At 52.3% G+C, this 12,077-nt stretch overlaps 1 protein-coding gene across 1 annotated transcript; it reads right to left on the minus strand.

Annotated features, from left to right (window-relative positions):
* Nucleotides 1–6,128: 6,128 nt before the first annotated feature.
* On the minus strand, nucleotides 6,129–11,468 carry KLF10 (KLF transcription factor 10). Its single transcript, XM_066334402.1, has 4 exons — nucleotides 11,341–11,468; nucleotides 9,497–9,736; nucleotides 8,514–9,390; nucleotides 6,129–7,614 (listed from the first exon to the last, which is right to left on the minus strand). The coding sequence occupies exons 2-4, from the start codon at nucleotides 9,725–9,727 to the stop codon at nucleotides 7,355–7,357; spliced, it is 1,368 nt and encodes a 455-aa protein (XP_066190499.1). The 5' UTR covers nucleotides 9,728–9,736; nucleotides 11,341–11,468; the 3' UTR covers nucleotides 6,129–7,354.
* Nucleotides 11,469–12,077: the final 609 nt, after the last annotated feature.

Here is a 12,077-nt window from a genome sequence, read left to right on the forward strand (position 1 = left end):
CGGACACACACACGGACACACACACACGGACTCACACGGACACACACACACGGACTCACAGGGACACACTCGCACGGACACACACACACGGACTCGCACGGACACACACACACGGACTCACGGGGACACACTCACACGGACACACACACACGGACACACACACGGACACACTCGCACGGACTCACGCGGGGCACGGGCCGTGCTCACAGGAGCCCACGGCTGTGCGGTGGCGGGGGAGAGCCGCGCTGCCCGAGCTCCCCTGCGATGGACGAGGGGCAGCCTGGCCGTGCCCCTCGGAGGAGGCTGCGGAGCTCTCCCCCTCGCTCGCTGCAGTCCCAGTGAAGCTGTCCGACAATCCGAGCCCTGCCAGCGCTCCCCCCTCCCGGGAGGGTTGCCGTCTGGCGCCTGGGAATACGCTGTCCCTCGAGAGAAGTTGGAGTCACCGTCCAGATCTAACTGCATCTAGAATATATTTCCTCTCTTTCTTTTACATTTTATAAATAGTGCGGCCTTCTTACAGCTTTTTTCCTGGCCTAGTGACTCATCATCGAATCATCGTACTTGTTGCTTCACTTAAATAGGGCACTGAAAAGTCCCTTGCTTAAATGGCGGGGGGGGGGGGGGGGGGGGACCCAAAAAAACCCCAAAAGATCCCCCCAGCTACAGATTAACAACTGACCACTTCATACAGAAAAACCTGAAATAATTCCTGCTGTCCCATGGCTGGGATGTTCATATTTAGATCAATCAGTGTGAGGCAGAGCAATGCTATCTGGGCCAGCCAGTCTGTAAGTGCTCCTCTCTGCCCGTCCTGCTTCCCTCTGGGCACTTCCAGAGGGTAACAATTTCTTTCTCTTCCTCAGTTCAATGACTGGCATTTTTGACTCGTGTGCTGCACTGAGAATCTCACAGAGATGGCAGAGTTTTCCCTTTATTTCAAAAAATTGCATGACTTTTGCCACCATGGTTTCCTAGCAAAAGGCCGTGGAGGTGATCACAGCCCCCTCCTGAGCAGCTGCCAGCTTTGCTCCTGGGTCGCCTCAGCTGCAGCCAGGTGAGGACCCAAAGACACTAACATCTCCCAGGCTTCAGGAGGAGAAGAGCCCCGTTTTGGACTGCTGCCAAGCCAAGCTGGGGGTTTGGTGAGTGCCAGTGCTGGCAGGGAAGGTGAGCCCGTGAGTCGGGGCCAGTGAGGGATGCAGGCAGCAGCATCAATGCAAGGTTCAAGCTGCTCCAGTGCCCCCAGCAAAGGCTGCCATGCAACAGGGCTGCTTCTGACTTCCCATTCCCCAAGCAAGGCTCTGAACAGAAGAAGCTGGTGAAGAACCAGCAGCAGAGTGGCACCAGGAGGTGCAGTGACAGAGTGACTGTCACCTGCAGGCAGAAGGAATGTGGTACCAGTGGGAAACCTAATTCCCTGTGGTGGGAGTTACTTCCTAGCAAGGTGCCTCACAGCCCAGGGTGGGGAGGAGCCCCTCTTCTTAGGACAACATGCAGCAACTTGCAGGTAGGAGCAGGTGCTCTCATCTCTAGGAAGGCAGGAAGCCTGACGTCTTAGAGCTCCTGTGTGGCACTGTGAGGGCAGGTAATGGCGGGGATAAGAAAAGGAAATAAAACCACTTATGCTCAACCAAGAGTATTAGAGGCAATTACTCCTTCAACCTGCATAGCAACCAGACACTAGCAGCAGCACAACACACTAAGCTCCAAACAGTGGGATCCCGATGGTTTTCCTAGTCCTCACTTCTGCATTTGCAGTCCCTACTGCCTCAGTCAGAATTACCAGAGGAGTACTGATTACAGCTGATCAAGAGTTCTGTCTTCATTGAGCTGATTGCATAGCTTGTTTGAAGATGGCTGCTCTGCCCTCTTGTTATGCTGTGGCTCCTAAATGATTTTTTATTTAGCAGCTGCTCCTCTGGCGTGTAGAGACTGGCAATGTTACATGACAGCTGATGGGTGGTCAGGGGACTTGCTTTATTGTCTGCAGGATGGGAGTTTCATTAATGTTTTGATAACCCTCCATTTTAGGCCATTAAGGTACTCTCTGTATCCTGTATTCTCTTTAATTCCGTACAGGTTGCATGCAATGCTCTCTCTTTTCATTTAGGGGAGGTGAGAGTTGCTCTTTCCAAGTGGCTGCCAGGCATTAAATATTAAATATTAAAGGCTCTGTTTCCCCAGCAGTAGGGTTTAAACTGGCTGAGGTTGTTGCTCACAATAAATACCCCATGCCAGTTTCCTGGCTATCCCTGAGAAGATCCCAGCCTTCACCATTAAACCATGAAAACATATATGGAATTCAGCCCAGATGACAATAAAGAGAAGTTTGTGAAGGGTTTGGTTTTTTGGGTTTTTTTAAAGGTAGACTTGGCAAATGTCAGATCCTGTTGCATGTGTTGGAAGCAATCAGGAGATGAGCTGGGCAGAGAGGAGACTCTATATGTCCTAGCTATTCAAAGCTACTCAGGTTTTGCTGAGGCTCTGGGGAATATTTAGCTGAGGCAGGGTGTGCTTGTGCCTCTTCACAGCTGTTAATGCATGGACAGTCCCCACCACGGCTGCTACCATCTTTTTGGGAAGTTGTTGCCATGCAAGTACCTTGACATCTACTAAAACCTTCCGAGTAGTTGAAATAAAGTCATGGTAACAACAGAAGTATTTTCCTTCAGACAACTACAACTACTTTGATTTTCAGAGTATACTACACAATCAAGTATGAAGTCTCATGAAAACTGTGTTATGCTAAAAAGCTTCTGAAATATTGAATGCATTTTATACAATGATTACCTGATTTTATATCACAGCACAGGAAGTGAGTTAGCAAGTCTATCTCCTGTCTTCTCATTAATATAACAAGAAAGCTAAAGACGTATTTTCCTCTTGTTCTCTTACTGCCATAGTATCACATTTTCTTTTGGGCACAACAGAAAGCATTCCAGAACCCCATATTCCTGCACATGGAAGCTCTGTGAGACATGTTAAATTACATTGTAAGACCTAAATCAAATTGTTCTAGCTGAATATTACCCTCCCAGGAGAAGCAAAGTTTCCTGCAGAAAACATGTGATACAGAACTAGAAGCTTGAGCCCATAGTGCATTTATTCATTCATCATTTCTCGACCTGATTTTGTGCTCCAGCTTTTCTGACAGATTGTTTCCTTGGTTATCCAAGTTTGTTGCCAAAGCAGACAAATGAATCATCCTTTTACAGTAAAAGTGGGGAACTGCCAAGGGAATACCTGATGTCGCTGCATGTGGCGTGCAGGTCTCAGGCCAGCTGATGATAAAGTCCTTCCTCTCAGCTCTTTGGGCACAGGCCACATCTGCACTGTGGCACCCAACCTGGCACAGAGGCTGAAGACACCCTCTGCCAGGATGACAGGACTGGTTGGTTAAGAGTGTCTTGAAATAGCACTCTGAATGGTAAAGCTCAGGAGGAAAAACCTCAGAAAGCTGCACCCACCAAGCAGGGTGGGTAGACAGGCTGCCCTGGTTCTTGTCTCAGCTGCATCTGGGGGTTCAGACAAGCTGACCCAGCTCAGGACCCTTCTTCTTTTAAAATATGTATTAGTTCACTCGTAGAGCATCTAAGCCTCCCACAAATACTCTTGCTGTAATGGAAATAATTCTTTTCCAAACCACAAGGAAAAACGCTTGCTTTTTCCAGCCTTTTCTCCATCCTCTCTGGAGATTAAAATCCCTGAACATTTGCAGAGTGCTCAGGACATATGCAGGGTGCCCTGGCACCACAGTTTCCTACTGCTGATCCGTTTGGGTGCAATAACCAGACTTTAAGCCCCCTAACCTATCCTGCTGATGCCGGTCCTGTGGCCAGAATGAGCTGCCTGTGCTACACCCAGGGCTGGCAGGCACCCTCAGACTCCCTCTCCTGCTCTCCCCCAGTGCCAAGGGAGGCACACTAAGTGTGGGGTTGTATGGCTTTGCTTTGGACACAGGGGCTAGCTCCCTCTTTTCCAAGGGCACCCCTTCTGCTCTTCCCTACTGCAAGCCAAGACATGGAATTCTTCTCACTCCTGTAATTGATGTCAGCACTGCAGCATCAGCTTTTATGTGTGTGCATCACTTCAGAGTGCAGTGCTAAGCAGCAAGCTGAAGGGTTTATAGATACTTCCAAAATCTTCTACCTAGAATGTATGCTATCTCTTGGACCCCTTTGGATTAACTCCCTGGAGCCAGGTGTCTGCGCAGGAAATGACAGCCGTGGCCACCCTGGCAAGCCCTGCCCCAGCCAGCTTCAGCCAGTGTTAGCCCCCAATTGTGGGGGTTGCTGAGAGTGTCTTGGTTTGCATTTCCGTTTGGCTTCATCATGGAACCCCAAACAGGAGGAAAAAAAAAAAATGAGACGTGCCTTTGTTTTACATACAGGAATAATGAGGTTGTAATTATTTACAGCAATCTGTAGAAAACTCATAGAAATCATGCTTCTTACTCTGCAGCCACATTTGATTGCACAATAAAGTTAGCATTGAAAAGGTGTCTAATAGTGCCCTTTCAACTACATTTTTCAGGTTAGCCTTGGATTAAACCCCAAAATAGCTGATGTAATTTCCAGCTGGCTTTCACAGTTGAGCTTTAGAAATGGCATGAGGTAAATTCACAACTATGACTCTGTCTTCAGCTGGAGCCAGCCAGAAGTGCACTTCTTGCTGTTAAGTTCTGTACTTAGAGGGAGAAGCTGTATTTTATTTAGCTCACAGCATGTCAGAAACAAGCTTCCCTCAGCAGCCTCCCAGCAGTGCAGCCAGCGGGTGGTCCCAGGCACAGCCTGTGCATACCTCCAGAGCGGGTTGCTACGCAAAAAGCACCAGCAGCTGCTTTCACTTCAGAAAACACAGGCAGCCGAGATGGTCACGGCATGGAAACCCATTTTATTCCTCTGTTTATTGCATGGCAGCATGAGAGTGCTTGCCTGGAAAGTCAGATGTAAGTTCAGCTCCATGCTGAAGTAGAGGGGTTTCAGAGCCCACCCTATGCACTGCAGAGGAGAGGGACAGGGCCATCGCATGGGCAGGATGCAGGATGGGGGAGGTGGCATATTCTTCATGCTCTTAGGCTGCAGGGCTGCAGCAGAAAACAGTATTCAAGGATCAGCCTGCCAGGCAGAGCTGGTGAGGGTACCTCATTCCTAGTCCAGTGGCTATTTGCAGATGTGGAAATGTCTCAGAGCTTTTACAACATTTTATCTTATGGCCATGAAATGAGAAATACCTTGAAGCAAGATGGTGGAATGGCGCTCACATCTTGCATTGCTGGGGAAGAAGCGTCTCTTGCATTGGGCTATGATGGCATTTCCCACCTGGAACGATAAGGGCAGTGACTCAAGTGTTCCCTACACAGGGCCCTTGTGTCACACAGGACAAGGTAAGGAGTGAGTGCCTCTGCCCCAAGCTCACAGCAGGGAAGGGCAGTGAGTCAGCATCCGTTTGATTGTGAAATCTGGGGATCTCTGAGGCAGAAGAGCTCACAAGAGCAGCACCAATGGCCACAACTGGCACGCAGGGGCAGCAGACAGTGTAGCCAGGCAGCCCAGCCTCTGCCCTGAGATGAGAGAACCCCAGTTCCCTGCTCTCCTCCTGGCAGGGCATTCCTACAGCGACAGCTTTAATAGGGCAGGGAAACCCCCAGCTTGGAGCCCACCTCCAGCCCACCTCGGTGCCAGCACCACATGCCCACAGGTCCTGGGGAGGGCCACAGGGGACCTAGATCCCACACCTGGGGGTAGCAGCCAGCACCTCTGCCCCACAGGCAGGCCACCAGGAACACGGCCAGGTTCCTTCCTGGGGAAGGCAGTGCAATCACCAACAAAAAGGAAATGCTTTTCATCAGCATCATAATGGCCCACATAGGCATGATCAGCTTTGGGTGCTGAAGAAAAGGGAGGATGAAGAGCTGGGACAAAAAACCCGGAACCAAACCAAGACAGAGATGCAGAGCAGTAAGCACAGACTTGAAATTCCACTCCTGTGGGCTTAATAGTGCTTAAAAATATTAAAGAATTAAGAGATAGTGTTCCATTGGTCAAGACAATTTTATTTTCAGGTTATTTTCCTTGCAAAGGGATAAGTTCCACTATGAATTAAAAAAAAAAAAAAAGAGGTCGATATTAAAGAAAATCGGTTTATTGTAAACAAAGTATAAAGTACAACATAAGAAATGTGCAAATCTTTAAAGTAGTCACAAAAAGCAGGTCTAATACACTATTTTCAAACCATTCACTTTCTGATATGTGTCCTCAACATAATATGATAAAATACAAATAGTGAAAATTGATGCATTGTCACAAAAGCTGGTTTAAATTCTAGGCCGGTGTCTTTGCTGCCTTGTTTTCCTCTTTGAATCACAACTTTCTAATTTAATACAATACATAATATATCCATTTCAATTTTAGCATAAACCGCCTTTCAAAGAATAACACAATCAAGAAGCCTAAGATTCTTGGTTTTCTTCTTTAATCAACCAGAGTAGTTTACCGTTACCAAGTTTTCTTCAAGGTGCCCCATTATCTGCTCATGACAAGTGCAGTGAGAAGGTGGAAAGGAAACCATAAGCAACACAAAAGCAGAAGCATCACGCGATGCCCAGGTATAACCAGCTGTAACAATCACAAAGCTTGCCAAAGCAGCTGGGAAAACATGACAAAGCGAATAAGGATTCAGAAATGTTCCTGCCCTTTGACTGCCCATGCAGCGCCCCTGCATGCCCATCCCAAGCCCTTCTGGACACAGCAGCGTAAAGCTGGGTGTGTTAACCACCCCATGCAGGAGGAGATGCCTAAAATCTTCAGGAGTCTGGCACCAAATCATCAGTTATGATGGGGCTGGAGAACAGTTAGGAGGAAAAGATTCCTACCAAGCAAAGGTGGCGGAAGTAGCAAAACTGATTTAGATTATCTTACGCAGGTGGCTTCTGGGCTTTCAAGCCTGTGCCTGTACATTGCTGCTGTCCTTGTCTGCGCCTACTGAAGACAGACAGCTAAAATGAGAGTTGGTCTCAAGCATAAGCAACGAACCTTCAGGAACACTTGCATGGGACTGGATCTAGAGCATACACAAGTGATTTGCAGAATTCAAAACTGGCACAATGTGGCTGCTCTGCTCTAGAGCCTTCCCCTTCTTTCTCTCCTCACCAGTGCAAAAGACACCCGCTACTCCAGTCAGCCACTGGTTCTCCCAGCAACATCTTCTGTGACTGAGCGCAGGCTGCTTTTGCCTCTCTGAACTGCTGTCAGCAGCCAGTGCGGGAGAACCATAGACCAGGAGAAAAAGCCTTTTTTCAGCTGGCCTATCCCAGCAACAACAGTTAATTCCACTGTCTTCAGAGCAAGTCCTTTCACTGGGCTGCCGCAGACGTCGGCGGCACGGCAGCATCATTGAGCTTGCTCACCTCCATCTGCCAGTTGGGTAACTTCTTGGCCGACAAGTGGCGCCGCGCGTGCTTCGTGAGGTGGTCGCTGCGCATGAACCGCCGCTCGCACATGGGGCAGGCAAACTTCTTCTCCCCGGTGTGCGTCCTGCGGTGCCGAGACAGTTCATCAGACCGTGCAAACCTCCTCTCGCAGCCCTTCCAACTGCAGCTGAACGGCTTTTCTCCTGGAAGGGAAGAAATTACACAGGGAAAAACCCAGTGAGCACTGAGCAATAAACACTGCTGCCTTAACTGGCAGGATTTGATTCAACTGGCAGGAAAGTTTCGACTATGGCAGCTGAGCCAAAAATCCACGTAAGCATTATACACACAAAATGTAGAGAATTGTTTATATACTAATATTTTAACATGCAGACTCACTATCGCCAAGGCTAAGTAGTATGGGAAAGGGTTAAAGGTTAAAATTCTCCGGAACCAAATTGTTTGAAAATGCTTTTCACCTCTCAAGACAGCTGATTTTAACACTCAGCTCTGTGTAAACTGCAGATAATGATGACTCAGCATGCCCAAAACTCCCCTCTAAAGCGCAGCCTGCAATGAGGTTTTATGTAACCAAGCTCTAGCAGCGCACCGTCAGCCTGTGTGAAAATACACAGAACTCTTTCTGCTGCTGCAGTTAAGGGCTGAGGCTGGAGAAGTTACTCTAGAATATCTAAAGCAGGAATAGTTTGGAGTGGATTCTCACATCCTCTCATAAAACAATCTCCCAAGTTTTACCCACTTCTAGAAAAGGCATTCCTGAAGAGAAGCCTAATAATGCATTTTTAACTCTGGAAAGCATGGCTCCACATTAGGCAAGGCCTTGCTTCTACAGATGCATTACTGAACACCTTCTGACATGAAGCACGTCTAGCACAAACAAACTGCTGAGTCAACTTCCCTTCGGGGAGACTTCCCGTCAGAGATTAGGCAGCATTATAATGCATGCTGGCAAAAAAAGTATTTCATTGTTGGCCCACAATTTGTTCCATGAACAGATCCGGTAATCGCTACAACTATAACAAGCTGTATATACAACCACAGTTTTCTACATTAGATTTAACATGCAGCAGCAGTAACCAACCTGTGTGTGTTCTGACATGAGCCTTCAAATGGGAGCTCTTGAAGTACGTTTTCCCACATCCTGGGTAGCCGCAAATGTGACTCCTTATTCTTGAAGAATCAGCCTGAGGAGTGTTTTTTGCTGTAGAAGGTACAAAGCCAGGTGCGGGGGCAATGGGAGAGAGTCTTGTGCCATTTGGACTAACAATGGGAGCCTTTGTGCCCTGCACAACTGGCTGGGGCACAACAAACATGAGAGCACCTTTGGGAACCTGGGTCCCCATGAACACCATGGGCGGACAGAGAGCTGGCTGCTGGCTTGGCACGGTGTTGGGCACCACGGCCGTCACAACACTGTTGTTTGTGGGCAGTGGGACCATCTGGCAAATCACTGGCACAGGCGGGGCTCCGCTACCTTGGGCAGGGGACAGCGGTGCTGCCACCGCTGGCTGCTCTGCTGGTTCAGCGACAGACTCCTCCTTGCTCACCGAGGGCTTTGTCAAGGGCATGGGACCAACAGCTGGTCCTGCAGTTCTTCCTTCTGCCACCGACAGTTCGCTGGTCTCAGCACTGGCTCCACTCGGTGCCACGGCAGAGCACACAGAGTGCTCTTCTTTGGCGTCTTGTTTCCTGTTTGCTTCCCTTGAAGCACTGTCCTGGTATTTGAGTACGCTGGCTGTTCTCACGGGGCAGGTTTTGTGATCACACAGCTGGGCATCAGCCGTGTGGCGGATAACACTTGTCACTCGAGCTTTCAGAGGCCTGGCTGCTGGAGACCTCTCCGCTTCTCTCCGAGGTGTGGCCAGAGGAGGCTTGGCAGCCTCGGACAGCGCCTTGCCGAGCGGGTGGATCACCTGCGACATCTCAAAGTCGGAAGGGCTGTAGGGAGGGGTCAGGCACTGTGCAGGAGAGAGAGACACAGTAAGTGGGGGACGTTACCAGGACATCACCACTCTAATTGTTAAAAACCAGCACATACACAGACACACGAGTTGGAAAACTTACAAATGCTGGTATGGCATTAAAGTCTGCTGCTCCAGGAAGCAAAGCCTCATCACTTTCTTCTGACATGTCAGATGCAGGAGTTATAGGTCTCATTTCTGCATGTTTCTTGAAGTCTGATTTCCAGTTGCAACTCATAGAAATAAGGGCTTCTACAGCCTCATAATCACTTTTTTCAGGCGTATTGTTCCAGAAATATGTTGTATCTCTCTGTTTTTCAGTCATCGCCTCCATTTCTTACTTCTGCTTTGGTTCAAGAAAAAAAAAAAAAGAAACTTTAAACCTGATGCTAAGTTTGAGTATTTTGCAGCAAGAAGGCATTGCTAAAAACAAACAGGGCAACCTGTGCAAGACCAAGACACTTGATGTACCTGTATTTTCCTGCCTTCTTTCTTATTTCTGTAATATTTTTATAAATTTGTTAGTGAGGAAATCTGGCCATCAGATGAAAATAATATAATTACTTGAGGGAAAAGAACTACTCTGGATCTTAAGTACGTTAAAGTTATTCCACACTGCAAAAGCTGTGTCTGAGAACTTAAGAAAAATCTTCACATCCCCCCCCAAAAAGTAAATCAAAACTTCCTCCACCATCCCACCCTCCTCCTATTTTTGCTTTGGACACACACAACCCTCAGCATTGTGCTTATTTTGGCACTTGAGAAAGAACTGCATTGGGGCTGGTTCACATTTTCTTCGAAAGGTATTAGCAACAAAAAATGTTCTAGAAAATACTCAAAGGGTCTCTCTCACACTACACATACATGCCAGGGAAATCGCCTGCTTGGAGAACCGAGATATACATACACATACACACCTATGTGCCCCGCCACACCTCTATCTGGGTACTCCCTGCCGGCCCCGCGCAGGGCTGTGGGCGGGGCTCAGGCGCAGGGCTGTGGGCGGGGCTCAGGCGCGGGCCCCGCCCCCGGCTATTGGGCGCGCGCCACCCTCACCTCAGCGAACCCCGCCGGCCGCCCACGCGCGCGCCGCCCCCGCCCTCCCCTATTGGATGTCCCGGAGCCGCGCCGGGCGCCCATTGGCCCGCACTGAGCAGGGCGCGGCCCGGGGCGGGGCACCTGAACAAAGCGTGATCGGGCGCCGCCGCGCGCCGACCTTTCCCCCAGTTCCCCGTGCGGCGCCCCCGCCTCCGGCGCGCGTCGGCGGCCGGCTGTGAGGGCGGGCGGGGGGAAGGAGCCGGGCGGGAGGAGCCGTCACAGCGGGCGGGGGCCGGCCTGGGGTCAGCGCCGCCACACCCGACGCCTCCTGTTGCGGGGGAAGGGAAGCGAAGCGGCGACCCTGCGGGAAGCTGGTTACGGGGGCGGCGGCCGGCTCTTCCCGCAGCGCCGCTCCGCTTCCCTGCCGCCGCGCCGCCCACCCCGCGTGGCGCCGGGATCCCCCCGGCTTTCTCCTCCTCCCTCACCGCTGCCACCTGGTACATGCAGCTGCCGCGGCCAGCGCCCGCACCCGGTCGGGTACTCACGAAAAAGAGGTTGCACGGCGCCGGACCGGCGCTGCCAACAGGTTTTCGGCGGCTTCTCTCCCTCCTTCCCTCCCTCCCGCGGCTTTCCTCGCCGGCTTGCCCCGCGGAGGGCTCTCCACGCGGGAGGTTCTCCTACACTCAGCAGCCGCCCGCTCAGTTCACCCGCTCCAGCAGCTCCAGTCCCCCACCGCGACTCAGCCTCTCCAGCCGCCGCCCCAGCCCGATCTCCTGCCCGCGGTCCCTCCTGCCGTGGATCGCCCCCGCACGTGCCCTGAGGTGCCCTGGTTATCCCCGTGCCGTACCACTCCCGGGGACTCCCTCGGTCCCAGCCGTCCCGGCCCCCCGGGATGCCCGGGTCGCTCACCGGAGGAGCCGATCCTGCCCCGAGGTGCCGCCGCCGCTCTCCCGGTTTTCCTCTTTTTGTTCGCCGCTCCCCACTCGGGCGGCGGCGCCCCCGGGCCCGCGCGCGGGGGGGTGGGCGGGGCCCCCGGCCGCCCGCCGGCCAATCGCCGGCAAAGGTGTGTGGGGCGGCGGCCAATGGGCGCCGGGCCGCCGCGCGTGATCGGCGGCCTCGCGGCGGCGTGGCCGGAGTGTCAGCGCGGCGTGTCCCCGCCGGCGGCTGAGTCAGGGCGGCCGCCCCCGCCCCCCCTGCCGTGCCCTTCCCTTCCCTCCCCGGCATCCGTGTGGGAGCGGCGGGGGCGGCCCGGCGCTTCCTCCTGCATGAGGTCACACGGCGGCGGGGGAGGGAGCAGCCTCCCCGGCGCGGCCCCCGCTCCCCGCCTGGCTGAGGTGAAGCGGGCCCGCGGGCGGGGGGAGGGATAGAGAGCGGCGCGGTCGTTCCGACTTCCCCGGGCCTTTCTGGCCCATCCCCGTGGCTGGGCGCGCCCGAGGACCCGCTGCTGTGTCCTGGCAGCACCCTCGGGGTGGCGGAGGTCGCTGCCACGCGTCGGGACCACCCCAGTGTGTAGCGGGGCGCCCGGCGCTGTCCGTGTCAGTGTCAGCCCAGGGCGCTGCTGTTGGCGGGACATCCGAGGGAGACCGCAGTGTGAGGAGACCCCAGACAGCTCGGTCCCGCGGGGCTCGGCCGTGTCTGCCCGCGCT

The sequence above is a fragment of the Sylvia atricapilla genome, chromosome 1 (assembly GCF_009819655.1).
Source record: "Sylvia atricapilla isolate bSylAtr1 chromosome 1, bSylAtr1.pri, whole genome shotgun sequence".
In the NCBI taxonomy this organism is placed as follows: Eukaryota; Metazoa; Chordata; class Aves; order Passeriformes; family Sylviidae; genus Sylvia; species Sylvia atricapilla.

Bases quoted from the DNA above. Each gene is read 5' to 3' on its own strand.
- KLF10 (XM_066334402.1), bottom strand. From the start codon at position 9,727: ATGGAGGCGATGACTGAAAAACAGAGAGATACAACATATTTCTGGAAC. The intron at 9,391-9,496 runs GTAAGTTTTCCA...TCTCCTGCACAG, and splicing joins TTAATGCCATACCAGCATTT to TGCCTGACCCCTCCCTACAG. The intron at 7,615-8,513 runs GTTGGTTACTGC...CTTCCCTTCCAG, and splicing joins TCATGTCAGAACACACACAG to GAGAAAAGCCGTTCAGCTGC.